Source organism: Mustela putorius, unplaced genomic scaffold, assembly GCF_011764305.1.
Source record: "Mustela putorius furo isolate JIRA1106 unplaced genomic scaffold, ASM1176430v1.1 tig00000450_pilon_pilon_pilon, whole genome shotgun sequence".
NCBI classification, from domain to species: domain Eukaryota; kingdom Metazoa; phylum Chordata; class Mammalia; order Carnivora; family Mustelidae; genus Mustela; species Mustela putorius.
In genome coordinates, this window is record NW_025421385.1 from 24,487,097 (window position 1) to 24,506,315 (window position 19,219).

Below are 19,219 nucleotides of genomic sequence, written 5' to 3' on the forward strand. Positions count from 1 at the left end.
CATGTAAAATTACTTCCCTGCTCTACTCAGACAGGTTTGTGTCCCATCAACCCTTTCGATTTCCTGCTTGGAGAGAGTGAGATTTAATGACTAGACATTGCAGGGAAGACGAGATCACATACCCTTAATGCCCATTCAACATCATTGTGAAGCCAGGAAGAAGAAACTTATGGAATTTTTCATATCAGGCCCTCCTACCTCCTCCTCAACTCCCTAAGTCTCAAGATTAGATAGCTTAGATAGCTGTCTTCCATCACACCCGTTAACAGGCAGGTGCGCGTGTGTGTTCGTGCGTGCACACACACAAACACACACACACACCCCTTTTGTAAGAGGCAGTTAAGAGCACTAGGCCAAACCTAAAACAGCTGAAAAATATTTGTTGAACAATGTTTCCATACTACATTCTACCTTAATTTTAAATTTAAATTTGTCGCTGCTGAAAAATAATGATCAGGTAAAAATACTGAGTGAATGGGTGATTCACCCGAGGGAGGTGAAGTCATTACTCTGTTACCATTTTGATTCATAATAAAAGAAAGTAGAATCCTTCAGAGAGCCACAGAGCTCTGACTCTCTCAGGGAGTCCGGGGGCTGCTGCAGGTCAGCAAGCTTTATTTTTAATGATCCTTCTAGTTTTCTGTGGCCATTATAAGTCACTGAAGAGATAGGAATTATGATTATATTCTCCTGGCTATTTCTAAAAGTACTGAAATGTCACTTAGGCTTGTGACATTCTGACACTGTCATAACTGGCCATAAACTACCTTAAGTGAACTACATTTTACCAGTGCTGAGCTGTAACTCACTCATCCCTAGGTATCTGGCTGTTATTTCTCATTCAAAACCTGAAGCAAAGATCGCTAGTCAAGGCTGGTGTACATGAACGTAACAAATGTATATTCTTTTTTTTTTTTTTAAGATTTTATTTATTTACTTGTCAGGCATAGAGGGAGAGCGAGCGAGTGAGCACAGGCAGACAGAGAGGCAGGCAGAGGCAGAGGGAGAAGCAGGCTCCCTGCCGAGCAAGGAGCCCGATGCGGGACTCGATCCCAGGACGCTGGGATCATAACCTGAGCCGAAGGCAGCCACTTAACCAACTGAGCCACCCAGGCGTCCCAACAAATGTATATTCTTAAAACAAAAGAGAGAAATGCAGAGTCCTCGTAAACACTACCTGATATGCTTCTAATTATTTAAGTTATTTTGAGTTTTTTTTTTTTTTAAGATTTCTATTTATTTATTTGACAGAGAGTGACACAGCAAGAGAGGGGACACAGCAGGGGGAGTGGGAAAGGGAGAAAGCAGGCTTTCTGTCAAACAGGGAGCCTGGTGCGGGGCTCGATCCCAGGATCCTGGGACGCTTAATGACTGAGTCACCTGGGCGCTTGTTGAGTTCTTTCAAAAGGAATAATATTGACATCCTCTACCACAGAGGGTGGACAGTTTGGGCCTTTTAAGGGACTGTATATGAGACCACAAAGACTGAAATGGCTCTAGAGATCTTCTAAATTAAAATATTTCTTATGGTTTTCTGTTACTTTTAAGGAAACAAAGTGCTCGAGTACAGGTGATATAGAAGTAAATTGCCTGCAGGTTGTCTGTGGCCTCTTAAAGAGGGGAATAAAAGAAATACACAAATACAAAGAATACTGTAGTGATGTCATTTAGAGAGCACAGAGGAAAGTCCAGAAGTGATCTGGGAAATTGGTGATCTCTGAGGGGGTCCTTGAAGAAGAAGATCTCAATGGCAAAGCTGAGAATGAGAGGCTTCCTAGCCAACAGAGGTCATGAAAAAGGAATGCAGGTGGTCAAGTGCACTGTATTCAAAGAAATACAAGTAGTATTGTTTGGCTCGAATGTGAAAAAATATAGGGCAGTATAGGGAGAGGCAAAGAATTGCTCTTAAATAATATGTAATGCCTGTGTTTAAAGATTTTGGTTCAAACAAACATGTACATAAATGTCGAGATGTGCAATGTTTACAATAGCCAAGAAGTGGAAACAACCCAACGTCCATCAAATGATGAATGGATAAACAAAATATAGTATGTCCGTACTATGGAATATTACCCAGCCATAAAAAGGAGTGAAGTATTGATATGTGCTACAATATGACAAAAGTGTTCTGGAACTAAATAGTGGGGATGTTTGCACAACATTCTGAATGTACTCAGTGACTCCTGAATTCTACTCTTTAAAATATTAAGACTGGATGTTTGTTTGCAGAAAATGAATTTGATTCGGGTCAGGGAGCAGACACTGAAAGTTTCTGAGCCAGGTGAAATGTGTTTTAGGGAGATATTTTTTACTACGTCCTATAGGATGAAAGGAAAAAGGAAATAGTAGAGAGAAGGAGTTTGGTTAGGAAGCTTTGGGGAACCTGTTGATAAGTTCAGGGAGAAAAGTACTGATCAGAGTGTTGGCAATAAAAGAAGGAAAAGTGTAAAACTCACTTCAGAGAGGGGCACTTGGCTAGCTCAGTTGGTAGAACATGTCACTCTTGATCTAGGGTTGGGGTTCAAGCCCTGCCCTTGGGTGTAGAGATTATTCAAAATCTTGGGGGTTGGGGGAGAAATAAACGCATTTCAGGGGAGAAAATGTACAAGGCCTGAAAATTGTTATGGTAGGGAGAAGCCGGCAGGTGTGTACTAAGGAGGGCAGTCAGAGGCGAAAACAAGGATTTTAAACTTAGATTATAGGAACAGTCATGTCATTAATAAAAATAGAAAAGTTAAGTGGAAAAACTGGTGTAAACTTGTGTGGTTTTTTTTTTTTTTTTTTAGGACTTTATTTATTTGACAGACAGAGATCACAAGTAGGCAGAGAGGCAGGCAGAGAGAGAGAGGAGATAGCAGGTTCCCTGCTGGGGAGAGAGCTGGACTCAGGACTTGAACCGAAGGCAGAGGCTTTTAACCCACTGAGCCACCCAGGTGCCGCATAAATTTGGTCTTTGACATTGTGAGCTTGTGACATCATCAGAGTTGGTGTCCTTCACATTGGAACCTGGCCACTGGAGGAAACAACTCAGTTCTATGTTCAGCCTGATTTCCTTGCTCTTGGCCTTTCTGCAGTGTGGGTAGATTTTGTCTGTGTTTGAAATTTTAAATTTTGTGACTCTTCCAGATTCCAAGAAAGCATAGCAAGAAAAAAGGTTTTGCAAAGGGATGACAAGATTTCTGAATAAAGAAAAATGTATTATGTAGATAATGCAAGTCCTTCCTCTTTTTAAAATTTCTTTTATGTTTTAAAGGTTTTATTTACTTATTTTGAGCAAGAGAGTGTGTGAACGAGGAGAGGGGCAGAGAGAAAGGGAGAGAGAATCTCAAGCAGACTCCACACTGAGCACAGAGCTCAAGTCAGGGCTCAATCCCACAACCATGAGGTCATGACCTGAGCCAAAATCAAGAGTTAGTTGCTTATGATTGAGCCACCCAGCCACCCCTACCCTCCTCTTTTTTTTAACTGGACACCATGACCTCTGTGCACCTGTCTGTTGCTTCCTCTTTTCCCAGGTAGCCCAAGAAGGAGAATACAAAAAAAAACATTCACATTCCCCTCCAAAGATAAGCTTTCCCAGGTAAAAGAGAGGGTAACATAGAAGTCCAGTTCTAAATGGTATTGACTTCTTGCAGATGCCTTCTGTGCTATCTTACAATAGGCAAGAATGATCAGGATCACAAAGAAGCCTGCCCTCTTCCTTTATATTCTGATACCTTTCCCATTTTGTAACTGGAAAGCTGGGTTGGTATAAGGCCTGCTTTTCCTGCCAAACCAAAATTCAACTGCTTAAACTTTGGGACTAGCAAATCTAATAGATTCTGATTTGTAAGCTTTCTTTCTTTCTTTTTTTTTTTTTTTAAAGATTTTATTTATTTGAGAGAGAGAGCACAAGCTGGGGAAGGGGCAGAGGGAGAGGGAGAAGCAGACTCCCCACGGAGCAGGGAGTCTGATGCGGGGCTCCATCCCAGGACCCTGGATCTTGACCTGAGCTGAAGGCAGACACTTAACCAACTGAACCACCCACGTGCCCCTGTTTTATAAGCTTTCTAAATCTTTCTAAATCCTCATACACTCTACCCAAACCATTCTAGGATGAGGATGGAGGTCCTACCCTTCCTCCCTTTCTCTGTCCCCTGATAAGCCTTTTCATTCATGTATAACACTAAACTCCACCCCTTTCTACCAATACAGATGCACAGAGATTTTCTTTCCAGTAAGACCTGTCTTTTCTAAAGGAGCCAATGATATTCCTGCAAAAGACCTTTCAAGTGTCATTGTTTTTGCAGCCACCAAAGTCATCTTTTATTCAAACAAGGATTATTAATGGATAATAGGTTAAGACAATTGGATGAATGCTTAGAAGACAACCAAATATTCACGGATTCAAAGCATCTCACAGGTTACTTATTAAATACAAAAAGAAGCAGTGAACAAACTTAGTTTCACCAGTAATGAGACAAACATATTGTATGACTCCTGATGTAATGGAGAAGTATACGGCATCATGTATGTAGTTATCTTGCCCCCCCCAAAAAAAAGTTTTCATTTCATCTGACCACGAAAAAACAACTGGACAAATCCAGGGTAAGGGACATTCTTTAAGGCAGTTGGCCTGGACTCTTAAAAGATGTGGTATTATGAACAGAAAAAGTGTGGTGTAGGCACTCTTTTTTTTTTTTTTTTAAAGATTTTATTTATTTATTTGACAGAGAGAGATCACAAGTAGGAAGAGAGGCAGGCAGAGAGAGAGGAGGAAGCAGGCTCCCTGCCGAGCAGAGAGCCCGATGCGGGGCTCGATCCCAGGACCCTGAGATCATGACCTGAGCTGAAGGCAGCGGCTTAATCCACTGAGCCACCCAGGCGCCCCTGGTGTAGGCACTCTTGTAGATTAGAAGAGATTTAAAAGCCATGACATCCAAAAAGAATGTATGATTTCTAACTTGACCTTGGATCTGGTTGAAAACAACTCTGAACAACACTATTGGCTGAACTGGAAACATTTGAGTATAGACTTCTTAGACATTATAGGAAGCGTTTAACTTGGTGGATATGATAATGAATTTGTGGTTATGCAGAAGAACATCGTTGTTCTTGAAGATAAATGCTGTAGTATTCAGGGATGAGCCATCATGAGGTCTACAACTTACTGTTAGATAGATAGCAAATGATCATCCAAAGAAAAAGCAAAGGTGACAAAATATTAGCAATTGAGTAACATAGGCAGAGGGCAAATGGGTGTTCATGATGTTGTCTCCACTAAAAAATTTGAGGAAAAAAAAGTTTGAGGCGAAAGGTAGTTTTCCTTAAAATTTTATTTACTTATTTATTTTTAAGATTTTATTTATTTGACAGAGACATAGCAAGAGAGGGAATGAGAGCAGGGTGAGTGGGAGAGGGAGAAGCAGGCTTCCCCAAGCAGGGAGCCCAAAGCAGGACTCGATCCCAAGACCCTGGGATCATGATCTGAGCTGAAGGCAGATGCTTAACAACTGAGCCACCCAGGCGCCCCTTTCCTTAAAATGTTAAAAAGAGAATCTCTTTTAAAACGACTGTTATTCCCAAATATAGCTGCTGGCATTTGGGAAGAATAACGTGGTAAGTAGAGTTGATGAGTCTCTAGCAATTTCTGGACTCCCTGCTGTGGAATATTAGCTTTCTACTTTCAGAAAAAGGTTTCTCCATCTCCAGCCTTCAAGTCCAGATAGCAGTAGTTGAACATTGGAAACAGATCATTTATGTCATCCAATCCTTCTTTGTTACCTGACTTATAAGAAAGCATTTGTTTCTTAAAGTAAAAGACCACATTGTACATCCATTACTTACCAACAGGGAATCTGTCTGCCTTTGGTCTGCAGAGACGGGTGTATAAACCTTTGGAATTAATCCCTCTGTGCATCCTCTCACTCAGAATGCTGGCTTCTCTCTCTCTTTCTCGTACAGAATATTGTTTTACAGCTCTCACTGTAGCTGTCTGAGGGGGCCTCTGGTGTAAGCACTGACACACTAGCTTGTCTATTTTCACTTTTTTTTTTTTTTTTTAAAGATAAAACAAGGTTCAAACCACACATTCTCTGTGAACTGCTAAAGACTGGGAAAAATTACTTTCTTTTCTCCTGACCTGGATTGACAAGAAGCACACCTACAGGAGGCAAAAAGATGACTGAATCCCTTTTAAAGACCCTGGTAATGAAGCCCGCAGGGAATTGTCATGTACGGGAGAATTTACAGTGGCTTCTGGAGACGAGCAGTGTGGCAGGAAGAGGTTCAGGACTGCTGGCTGTTGAAATACAGTCTGGATTTATTTTATATCAGCCTATTTTGGGCCCCAGCGAGAAAGTTATTTTAATAGTATCTTGCTCTGCTAGAAATATACATAAGTGGCAGATGTCAGAAAAAGAGGGGAAAGTTATAGCACTCCATTCTCCTTGAGACTTAAGGAGTTTATATAGTTGTTCTCATTTAGCCTTTGAAGTAAACACTGATGCATATGGAAGAATAAATTGAATAAAATAAATTGAAAAGGGCGTTAGACAATGGTCCAGACCAGTGATCTTCAAATGAGTGAGACACTCAGGGCGAGGGTACTGAGGCTCTGCATTTTTAACAAACCATCCAGGTGATTCCGGTAACCAGTCCAGCATTTATGAGAGCCAGCATTTATGAGAGAGAACATTTGGGAACATAGCGTCTAGTTCAACACTCTTATTTTACAGAGAAGAAAATGAAGATGAAAATGCACAGAACAATTTTTTAATTGTTGGAGGTATCAACGTATTATGGGCTAGAAACCATAGTTGCTAACATATCATAGTTGCTAACATATCATATCTTCACGCATATCACACAGCATATCATATCTTCCCAGGAGGGCACAGTGCTTTTTGGAGTGGTCACTGGCAAGATATTAGCCACTTGCTTTCCTCCATAGCAGGGCGTTCTTAGCACCCTAAGCTTTGAGGTGTGACTCTTGAAATGTCCCAAGGAGTCTGTTTTAGGCTCTTTCCGCTTCAACAGACTGCTTTCAAGGTTGAGGCACTGAATTACACTAAACCACTGTTTCTATGAGAAGGCTACTAGATCAGTCTTTTCTGTTCTATCCTTTTGTTGTTTGATTTTCATGAATTTTTCGAATTTATAGTCCATAGATTTCCCTCCTTAGCCTACTTATAAACAGCAGTTGGGCAGTACAGTGAGCATATGGTATTGTTTAAGACAGGTGAAAATGATTTGTCAAATATCAGCTAATGCTTCCACATTAACTACATCCTTAGACACCCCACTTTCCTAGAACTAGGAGTGAGTATAATGAACTTTGCTTCGTAAGTTTCCTGAATAGATAGGACATAACCAACATATATAAAGAAAAAGCACTTATCCGTCTATGTGTTCATTCACCAGATATTATTGGCCATGTGCTTGACCCATGTGCAGGAGAGAAAGTTGTCTCTTCTCAGAGAGCCTAAGTCTTAGAGGGAGATTGTATGTGAAGCCTCTGCAGCCCCTAGAGTATAAGCTCCGTGAGGGCAGAGATTTTGATCTGTTCTGTTCATGGCTGCGTCTCCAGTGCCTAAGCGGTACCCGACACGTAGGAGATGCTTGGTGAATTTAGCGAACGAGCGGTTGTCTGGCAAAGAGAAACTATGGCCCCTCCCAAATTAACTGCTTTACAAAAAAAAAAAAAAAAAAATAGAATAGGTACTGTTTAATGAGAAATATTATTTATGGAGGGGATTAAATCACCATTGCTGTTGGTTTCTCAAGTGCTCTATTTTTATAAGCTCTTAAAGCCTTCTGTGAAAAAAATTTTGTGTCAAAATATATATACTCTTAGGTATGTATATGACCTACATAGATATTAACACACATGGCTGGAAATACATATATATTCTCTACCAAAAAGATTTAAATCTTTATCATCTTTGTTTTATAAAATAACTCATACTTTTATGTACAAGCTAAAGCAGTCAAGGATGAAATGGTTTCACAGAACAGGATGTTTGTTGTGATAAAATGAAAAGGACGTTCCGGGGAGCTGCATATCAACAGCTAAAGTCTGTTCAGGTTGTAATGGCTGCGGTAATCGTGCTGTCATTTTATGTAGGCTTCTAATCTCTCAGCTTTCAAAACATTTAAGAGCTGATATTGAACAGATGTGGATTACATACATGGTGTTTCTCCGCTGCCATCTCTAGCAAAGTGTATCTCTACTGGGTAAGGGGTTGGTAGCAAAGCTAGCTATGCAAAATAAAATAGAGAGTTTGAAAATAGCTTGTGATTGATAAAGCACAAGTATCTCAAAGTAATAGAATTCTCTAAGATAATTTGTTTATAATCCAAGTAGGGAAACAATGGTTTTACAAAAATTTCTGATAGGACCCTCTAGTGTTCTTATCTATGAACACTATCTTATCAGGTTCTTCCCACCTGAAGGAACAGCTGTTGGTTTTGGTTTGGGTTTTGGGTTTGGTTTTGGTTTCGGTTTTGGTTTTATGAGTCAAACTGGAAAGCGACCTCATACCTCCAAAAGGAGAAGTCCACCTGGAGTCATCATAAATTAAGTGGTTTCTCCCTCACTCCTTACCTCACAGCCTCAAGATACAAAAGCTCCTCCACTTCCTAGCCTTCAACAAAGACCATTTTCAACACTTTTAACATACCTGTTGCGTTAAACACTGGAAGATAAGGATGTTGAAAGACGCAGAATGTTAAGCTGGTTAGAATGGGAACAAAATTGAAAGTAGTAAGGAAATGGCCAATTTGTTGTGGGAATGAGTTTGTTGGACAGTAGAAACAATTATTTCTGTGGAGCTCCCCGTTCGTGCATCCTTTGAAAAGTGCTGTGGTGGAAGAATCGTACTAATCAGCAAGAGACAAAGGAAAAGATGAACAATTGAAAAGGTGGAAAGCTTGTGACCACAGGCTCGGTCTCAATGTCAGATATCTCTTAACCTAAAATGAATGCAAGAGACAGCAGGGAGTTTGAGAACTTAAAGACTAAGCAAATTGTGAAATGCTTTTGCTAAAATTTTGGTCACAAGCCATGGATTATTCCTTGGATCAAAGCCTGTTCATGTTCGCGCACTAACGAAGTTTAGTAGCTGCGCTGAACGGACGTGCTGAAGGCTCCCTAACGAACTGTGGGTATTAGAGTGGAGAAAGAGGGATTTTGAGTGTAGACAGAGCTATTCTGGAAAAAAATGTCCACAGACACACAAACAAGTAAATGTAAAATATCTGAGCAAGTGGCTCAGGTCATGATCCCAAGGTCCTGGGATTGAGCCCTGCATCGGGCTCTCTGCTCGGCAGGGAGCCTGCTTCCCCCATCTCTCTGCCTGCCTCTCTGCCTACTTGTGATCTCTGTCAAATAAATAAATAAAATCTTTTTTAAAAAATGGAAAATAAAAAATAAAAGAGCTGAGCAAAAGGAAGAATAAGCCTAGTTTTCACAGTTCTCCAAGAACTAACTCCTATTCCTTGTGGTATAATGCATCTCAGGACTAAGTTCAAACTCTTCCTGATTCACTGAAAATCTAGATCCCTAAAAAATTTGAAGAGCAGATTGAAAACCCTGAATTCTTCATTATAATACATTGGTTGCAGAAAACTTTTGTTTCATAGAAAACATTCAAGTCACAATTTTAACTTAGAGTGGTTTGTGTTGGTGCCAGTGGCTACTACCTGAGCAGTGTCTTCTTCTAAGTTACTTATTAAAGAAAATAAGAAAGAAAACGCAGGCATCTTTGCATAACATTTTTTAAAGAATTCTAAAGAAGCAAGAAGAGTCAAGACGAATGTTATATAAAATCTTTTCTCTCAAGTAGTAATTTGACTTAGGAACAAAATGGTCTTAAGACCTAACCTGTTTGCAAATCAAACAGTTCTTACTCTGAGGTAGCAGGAGTTTTATTCTGAAGTCTACAAAAATGAGCTGACAGATCAACAAAGATTAATACACTGATTGCTATGTTAGGAAATTTATATAATATATTTGAGTGTATGTGTTAATTTTAAATTTTTAATAACTAAAATATTTTTAAATAAAGTCTGACCCCATTTAAAATGTCTTTTTTTTTTTTTTAAGATTTATTTTAGGGGCACCTAAGTGGCTTAGTTGTTGAGCATCTGCCTTCGGATCGGATCATGATCCCAGGGTCCTGGGATCAAGCCCCATGTCAGGCTCCTTGCTCAGCAGGAAGCCTGCTTCCACTCCCACTCGCCCTGCTGTGTTCCCTCTCTCGCTGTGTCTCTCTCTGTCAAATAAATAAATAAAATCTTAAAAAAAAAAAGATTTTATTTTAGAGAGAGAGATAGTGAGAGGATGTGGGAGGCAGGCAGAAGGAGAGAGAGAATCCCAGGCACACCCCGTGCTGAGCGTGGATCCCAATGAGGGGGTTTGCGCGACCTCACGGACCCAGGATCATGACCTGAGTCAAAATCAAGAGTGAAATGACTAACTAACTGAGCCACCCAACCACCCCTATGTTGTTTTCAATTCGACCTTTCTTCTCTCTAACCTCTGGGTGGCTGGGGGGTGGAGGGGGGGTCTTTCAACATAATACAACGTAATAAAAAGTATGCCAAGGGAAGTGGAGGAGACACTGGCCCCACAGATTACTTATTTTTATATAGGAGGAAACATGTTACAGGGGAACCATCTGATAATCACCACCTTAAACAAGTGATCAAATTCATAGCTTTACTAAAAGTGGGACCGCCTAACATTTTGTGCCTCCTGAATTGATACAGTATTAAGTCTGTAATATTTTGTATAAAGTACTCATGGCAGAAACATTTAAACAAGCTTTTTTGGACCTAGCTTTCAGTTTGCAAGCAAAACAGGGACAAGTTAAATGACAGTGAAAAAATAATATGGCAAATCAAAAAAGTCAGATTTTCAGAGTGCCTGGCTGACTCAGCCAGTGGAACATGCAATTCTTGATCTCGGCATCGTGGATCTGAGCCCCACATTGGGTGTAGACATTAAAATCAAGGGGCGCCTGGGTGACTCAGTTGTTAAGCGTCTACTTTTGGCTCAGGTCATGATCCCAGGATCCTGGGATCAAGCCCCATATCTGGCTCCCTCCTCAGGGGGGAGTCTGCTTCTCCCTCTCCCACTCCCCCTGCCTGGGTTCCTGCTTTCACTGTCTCTCTCTGTGTCAAATAAATAAAATCTTTAAAAAATAAGAATAAAATAAATATTTTAAAAGTCAATGATTTTCATGAAAAAATTAATAGTTTTTATTTTTACTTCTTGAAAAATGAGAAGGGTCTAGTCTAGATTTAAAAGACTAACCTCTGGGCACCTGGGTGGCTCAGAGGGTTAAGCCTCTGCCTTCGGCTCAGGTCATGATCTCAGGGTCCTGGGATCGAGTCCCACATCGGGCTCTCTGCTCAGCAGGGAGCCTGCTTCCTCCTCTCTCTCTGCCTGCCTCTCTACCTGCTTGTGATCTCTGTCTGTCAAATAAATAAATAAAATCTTTAAAAAAAAAAAAAAAAAAAGACTAACCTCTGAGGGGCGCCTGGGTGGCTCAGTCAGGTAAGTGACTACCTTCCGCTCGGGTCATGATCCCAGGGTCTTGGGATCAAGCCCCGTGTCAGGCTCCCTGCTCAGCAGGCAGTCTGCTTTCCCCTCTCCCTCTGCCTGCTGCTCTGCCTTCTTGTACTCTCTATCTGTCAAATAAATAAATAAAATCTTTTTTTTAAATGAAAAAAAAAAAAAAAGAAGACTAACCTCGGGGCACCTGGGTGGCTGAGTGGGTTAAAGTCTCTGCCTTTGGCTCGGGTCATGATCCCAGGATTCTAGGATCGAGCCCCGCATCGGGCTCTCTGCTCAGCAGGGAGCCTGCTTCCTCCCCTCTCTCTGCCTGCTTCTCTGCCTACTTGTGATCTCTGTCTGTCAAATAAATAAATAAAATCTTTAAAAAAAAAAAAAAAAAAGACTAACCTCTGAGATACAAAAACTATGTGCAGTGTGTAAATCTTGATTAATCCTGGTTGGGGAGGGGAAGCTATAAAAGATATTCTTGGAACAATAGGAGAAATTTGAATATGGATTGCATCTCAAATAATATGGAATTATTGTTAGTTTTTAACATTGGGTAGCAGTCATGTGGTCATGTCTGAGACGTTCTGTGCTTACAAGACGTGCTGAAGCGTGGCGGGGCGAAGAGTCATGATGTCCGCCGCTGCCATGTCTAGATAGAGTATATACGTGTGCTTCCTCTCCCGTTCTTTCAACTTTTCAGTGTGTTTAAAAGTGCTCTGTGTATAGTTGTATAGAGATACAACTATGTAGATGTATAAAGAGATACATGGTAGGGAGCCAAGGGGGAGAGTGTCAACCTTTATTCTTGGAGAAGTACAAGTTATAGAAGCACTAAATAATTTTTAAAGAACTAACAAATTAATTTCCCCATCTTTCTACTTTAGGCCCGAGAGAAAGGAAGATTAGACTATGCTAAGGTAAGTAGATTTTATACATACTGTATAGTTTCATTCATTCCAGTCTGGTGTGTGGTTTTTGTTTATATTTGAAAGGTCAGAAGAGAATCATCCCTTTCAAAGTTGAGGGATGTTCCCTGTTAAATAACAGGCATCCGCAGGTAAGTGTCCTTACCCGGTGCTTACTTCATTCATCTAGACCTTGGTGGTGTGGAGACTACAGTAGTAAGCCAGATGAAGTGTTTACTTTTGGGACATTTACAGTCCAGTGTGGGAGATAGATAACTAATAAACAACTAAATGGATACATCATATACAGTCATGTTCTGGCAAGTGCAATGAGGAAAAACAAAGTGGAGAAGATCACTCACCATTGCTAGAAAGATGCCTTTGGCATCTTTGACTTTTTAGCGCCATTAGATAATACGTGAGAAGGACCACACAGAGCCAACTTAGACTCCTAAAGGTAGTAGTTTTCACATCGTCTCTGGAGCTTTTGAAAACACATGGCTAAGTGCAGCATCACACCCTTGTTCACCAAGATCAAAATCCCCTGGTGGAGAGAGCAAGGCAGGGGGAGGGAGGAAGTATTTGAAAAAAGGCTCCACAGATAGTTCCGACACGCAGCCTTGGCAGTGCACCAGTTCAAGCCTCTGAACACACTTGGGTCACGTTCTGTGTCCCCCCAGGGACAAATGGAACATTGTAGCGGGAGCGTGGGACGCATACAGCTGCTTGGCCAAAGGAACATGCTAATCGTCTGGTCTAGGCAGTAATCAGGAGTCTCCCGGGTGTAAGCACACCTGCATTCGGAGACAAGGAGGAAGAAATACGAGCTGTAAGGGCAAGCAGTGGGACAGCTGAAACCCACCGTGATCTCTCGGGGCTTATCCAGAACCTCGTGCTCTCCTGACGGCCCACGGGGTGTCCACTTATGGCTCCGTGCCTTTGCTCTCTTTTCCTTGACTGAGGTACAGTCCCTCCTTCTCTCTCTCACACAAACTTTTGCTTCCTTTCTGAAAAACTAGATAAGAGCACCTCTAAACTGAGGGCCTCCATACGCATCACTCTTCATAGATGTCTACTTGAGCCTTAATGTACCCGAACTCAGGCCATGGACATGTCCTCCTGGGTCTCCCACAGGCATCTTAAAGTGAACTCACCATCTTGCGTGACATCTCTGGTCCTTTTTTTTTTTTTTTTTTAAGTTTTGTTTATTTAAGTAATCTCTACACCCAGTGTGGGTTTCAAACTCATGACCCAAGATCAAAAGTTGCATGCTTTTGTAATTGAGCCAGTCAGGTAGTCTTAGAAATACCTTATTTTTTAGAGAAGTTTTAGGTTCACAGCAAAATTGGGCAGAAAGTATCAAGAGGTACCATATCCCCTGACCCTACACACACATGGCCTCCCCTATTATCAGTAATCTGCAGGACAGTGACATATTTGTTAGAGAAGCTACATCAACCTATCGTCAGTACCCAAAGTCCATGGTGTACATCAGTGTCCACTCATGTTGTATCTCTTGGCCTTTTAACTTATTCTCTCTCCTGATGTTGGCCCTGTTATCCTACCAGTCAACCCTGTGAGAATCTTAGACGTGCCCTTGACAGCTCCTACTCCCTCACTCCCAGGTTCTTTACCAAGTCACGCCATTTTGGTGTCCTGTGTTGTCTTAAATCCAACCCCCCCCCCCTTGATCTGTCTTCCATTATTTACATTGAGTTTCTGACTGGAAAACCTACTGACTGGTCTTCGTGACTTTGTCACCGCAAGTCCATTACTAGCCGGAATGTCTATCTAAATCATAAACCTGATTTATGGAAACCTGTCATTGGCTCATGTCGTTTATAATGCAAATTCAAAGCTGCCAGATGATTTCACCCCCTAGAGGGACTCTCCAGCGTCATCTCTTCCCACTCTGTGCTCCAGCAGCACCGGATCACACAAAACATACTGTTTCTGTTTTCTATGCCTTGAAGTGTCCCCTCTGCTTGAAATGCCCTTCCCACTTTATCAGCTACCCCGGTTCTTTATGTAAGGTTTCAGTTAGGATCATCTCCTACAGGTGGTCCTTCCTGGTTCCCCAGGCTGGATCAAGTGCTTTCCTTCATTCTTTAATACACCATGCATCTCTCAGGCCATTCCTCTAATATTATGATGCCCCATTTATGGGACCGACCACACACTATGAGCTCTCTGAGGGCAGGGATAGTGTCTTACTTGTCTTGCTGGTTAGCCTCGCGTTTGGCACATGGTAAACAGTGAGTGACTGAATGGGGGAGCAAGGCATAGAGGGAATGGATGAATGTAGAAAATAGAAGAGTAAGAAAAGAGAAGACGCATGAAGTTAGTTTCAGGAGAAAATCTGGTATAGGGTTCTTTTATCTTGGAGAAGAAGGATGCTTTTGATGAACATGGATATAAACAGGGCTAAAAAGATTGTTGGGGGAGGTGCCCGGGTGGCTCAAACAGTAAAGCGTCCACCTTCCGCTCAGGTCACTATCCCAGGGATCGATCCCTGGGATCCAGCCCCACATCAGGCTCCCTGCTTGGCGGGAAGCCTGCTTCCTCCTCTCCCACTCCCCCTGCTTGTGTTCCCTCTCTCGCTGTGTCTGCCTCTATCAAATAAATAAATAAAACCTTAAAAAAAAAATTGGGGAAGACTGTAATATATTATCTTAGAGATAAAGGCTGAGATTTTTCTGTGACAGTAAAAGAAAGGTAACCAAAAAAGTCAGGAAAAGTCTTGGCAATAGAGTGTTGATAATTCATGTTTATTCGTGACTCAGAGAACTCCCATAGGATTTTTTATTACAGAGGCACATAACAATTGAAGAGGTTAAGAGAAAGGAAAAAATAGGATGCACAGATAGAACACACCCCTGGGCCAAGCAGAGGCTCGGCCACCAACTCACTGCAAAATTTGATGATCACTTAACCTCTCTGGTCTTCCTTTGATTTCCTTCATAGAAAGCAAGCGGTTGAGATAAGTGCTGGTCAGCTCTTCGGGCCCATTCCAAATTCGAGAGGAGACATTCTTCTTGGTGGGGGGGAAGAGGAGGCGGGCATTCTTATCTTGTAGACCTGAGGTCCAGATTCATTCCCTCTTGCACTTTGTCCACCCAGCCACTATGTATTGGACAGTTAATATGTGCAAGTTGCCGTGCACCATGAGCAAGACTGATGCAGGCCTTGCCTTCAGATGCTTCCTCGACTCAGACCTCCCTATCTTTTTTTTTTTTTTTTAAGTTTTTATTTATTTATTTATTTGGCAGACAGAAATCACAAGTGGCGGGGCAAGGGGGAAGCAGACTCCCTGCTGAACAGAGAGCCCGATGCAGGGCTCAATCCCAGGACCCTGGGATCATGACCTGAGCCAAAGGCAGAGACTTTAACCCACTGAGGCACCCAGGCACCCCCCAGACCTCCCTATCTAAAGTAGCCACTCCCCAGGGACACCTGAGTAACTCCATCTTAGTTGAGATGGAGGTTAAGCATCTGCCTTTGGCTCAGGTCATAATCTCAGAGTCCTGGGATCGAGTCCCACATCGGGCTCCCTGTTTAGCGGTGAGTCTGCTTCTCCCTCTGCCTCTCGTCCCAGCTTGTGTTCTCACTCACCCTGTGTGCACTCTCTTGCTCTCTCTCTCTCAAATAAATAAATAATCTTTAAAAAATAATAATAGAGTAGCCACCCCCCCTTCTCTATTTTTTCTTAACATTTATAGTCATCTAAAATTATCATTTTCACTGAGTTGATTGTTTCTGCTTTTTTCTTTCGCTGAAACAACAGAGCTCTAAAGGCAGGGCCTAGCTCATGGTAACATCCTCTGCACCTAGCACAGGCTTCTATATAGGAGGGCTTGGCGAATGCATGCTTGTGAGTCGTGTTAGTGTTATTCTAGAAGGGCAGGAAGTTCTGGGAAGTCTGGAATAGAGTATTGTAGACTTCAGTGAACTATTTTAAGAGTACACTGACTATATAACACAGTCCATCTCAACGGTCAGTAGCCCTAAGGTTGCCTTCCGAAGTGCCTAATGACAATATTTCTCATGCTGGTAAACAGAGCCCAACCCTCTGGAATATGTGGCACAGTTCTGACACTTAAGGGCCGCGTACTTGATCTAGGCAATTAATCTAGATGTATCATCCTTACACAGACCGACACCCAAGTAACATGGGGAAAAAGAGATTATATCCATCCCTTCCACGTATGGGGGAGGTGCCTGCAGGGTGCAGTTTATGATACTGTCTCCGTGTACTGGACTGTGGGCCCATAGTAATACATATCATGACCCCAGGTCTCTTCCTCTCTGTTCGGCATGAGCATGGTGCTCGTGCTGACCAACGGAGGCCCCATGCTTAGCAGCTCAGGGCTGCCCTTGTAGGGTTATCTGTAAAAACTACATCTGGAAAACTCAGCAGCCATTTCTGGAGATCATCATGAAATGTATTCATGCCTGGAAATTTTGTTAATTCCAAGTGGTATTTACCCCAAAACCAAATTTTATCTGAAAAATCCGATTTCGAGGACCATGGAAAATTATTTTGGCCGTGTGCTCTGCGGCCTCACCTGCCATCTCTCCAAATCTGTGGGTCTTAGCAGGGCGAGGAGGTGAAGGGAGAGATAGAAGGGTGGTCGTTTCCAAAGCATTTTCAGCAGAATCTTGAGACTGTCGCTTTCTGCAAAACTGTGGTCTGTACTCAGTCACTCAGATAAGAAATAGAAGTACTTTTTAATTGAGCGCCTGGTGCGATAGAGAGCAGAGATGAATGCTTTACACCCCCACAGTGCCTTTCAGCTTAAGATACCAAAGTACTCGACAACTATTCATTCATTACGTCTCGCCCCCCTCTATCAGGTGGTTAACACACTCATAGGCGCACTCTACCTATTGTAGAAACTCATCCACCTTGAGTCCGGGCAAGGACAGGGGCGGCTATGTCACTGTAGAGCAATTCCACACAGTAGCTTCTAAAATAGAACAACAAGGAATGTCTTCCTTCCCTAGTTAAAACTGAGGAAGTTCTAGAAGACAGAATATAATTATCCGAAGTGAGTATGACCCAGAAAGCTAGTGCTAGCACTTGAGCTCATATGCACAATGCGATGGGGATCTTAATTACCGCAATGGGCGCAGCCCCTGGGGGGTGTATCTCAGATTCCATTCCCTGCTCCCTGGGCTTCCGGCCCCATGGTCCAGCTCGGCGAATTCAGTGTGGAGCTAGAGGAAAGAGTGCCACCTATTGAACTGTTAAGAATTCATGGGTGCTTGTTGGGACTGGTGGAGAAGCTTCTCGGACCCCACTCACGCTTGGTTTGCTATGGTAACATATATATGTCGAAAGAAAACGAATATGTTGACTCCTCTTGCTTAGAAAAACATCTACAAACGTCTGTGTATTTTCCCCAGCTGGAGCTGAGCGTATGCCTGCAGTTCAGCCCTACTGCTCCTCGAAACAAGCCTGCTGCTAAAAGACTGAGGCAGATGGTATTTTTACCACTTCAGGCAAAACATGGCACCTATGGTTCGGCTTTCTACAATTTTAATTTTTTAACACTTCCAAAATGGCTGCTTAAATCTCTCCAGCCTAGAGATGCAGACTTCTCTCCCAGTTTCTTTTTAAGAATTGCTGCAGATGGGGGCACCTGCGTGGCTCAGTGGGTTAAAGCCTCTGTCTTTGGCTCAGGTCAGGATCCCAGGGTCCTGGGATCGAGCCCTGCATCAGGCTCTCTGCTCAGTGGGGAGCCTGCTTCCCTCTCTCTCTCTGCCTGCCTCTCTGCCTACTTGCGATCTCTGTCAAATAAATAAATAAAATCTTTTTTAAAAAATAATAATTGCTGCAGATACCCAGGCAGAAATAAAGAGTACCTAGGTGGTCAAAACCAGACTCAGGCATGCGCTTTGCCGGCCACCGGCTCATTCCTTCACAAGACCCTGGACCAGGCCTTGAATTGAAGGGGGAGCTTCATTGACCTTCATGCTAATTTTGACACAAAGACTATAAATGGTTTATAGGAGCTTTCTTTACAGTCCTCTCTAGTCTTTTCCTGGGCAGTTCCTAATAATTTTCCCCACGATGCAGTACAGAAGAGAGAGTTGCTTTTTTCATGTCTTCCTCCTGAGGTTCGCTCTAAGCATAGAGTTGCTCAAGGTTAAGCACCGGGAAAAGAAAGATCTTGCAGGTGTTAATTCATTACGCATCCAGTTCTCGGTTGAACGTAAGAGAGAGATTATTTTTAAAGGAATGGGGTTTTGACGTGCCCTCCCTGCTGGGGTCTGTTCAGGGTTGCAGAGAAGCACGAGCTTCTGACTGTGTCCCAGCACACTCAGGCTCGGTGTCCAGAGCTGCTCTTCTCCCTCCCCGCCCTCAGAAGGCCTCGCACATTCTGTTTTATTATAAAACGCATTTGCATCGGGTACACATTAAAATTCTCCTCCCACCAGCAAACAGGGTTGTCCGCACACATTTGCATTTGCTCGCATATCATCACTTCCCTTCAAGAAGAAAAAAGAGACTTTCCTCTCGTGTCACGGTTCTCCTTTCCAGGGTTTGCCCCTGTTAGTCTTTTTTTTTCTTTTATTATCCATAAATTGCTTCCACCATTTTGCTGCAGACTGAGTCCAAAATTCTACTTTTTTGAAGCTTGAGTATAGAAAATTTTCTGTAAATATTATTGTCCTTTCTTTACTGACAAAGCCAGACTTTTTTTTTTCCTTTTTTTTTTTTTTTTTTTTGGCAGACGGTTTTTGCCTGCTCGTTCTCTCTCAT

General features: G+C 42.3%; 1 protein-coding gene across 2 annotated transcripts in view; it reads left to right on the forward strand.

The window, feature by feature from the left end:
• PDSS2 (decaprenyl diphosphate synthase subunit 2) overlaps positions 1 to 19,219 on the forward strand; it is a 259,690-nt gene that overhangs the window by 220,785 nt on the left and 19,686 nt on the right. For both annotated transcript variants that reach the window (XM_004753444.3, XM_004753445.3), the window contains exon 7: positions 12,433 to 12,465. In XM_004753444.3, coding sequence (XP_004753501.1) covers positions 12,433 to 12,465 — 33 coding nt within the window. The remainder of the gene's footprint in view (positions 1 to 12,432; positions 12,466 to 19,219) is intronic.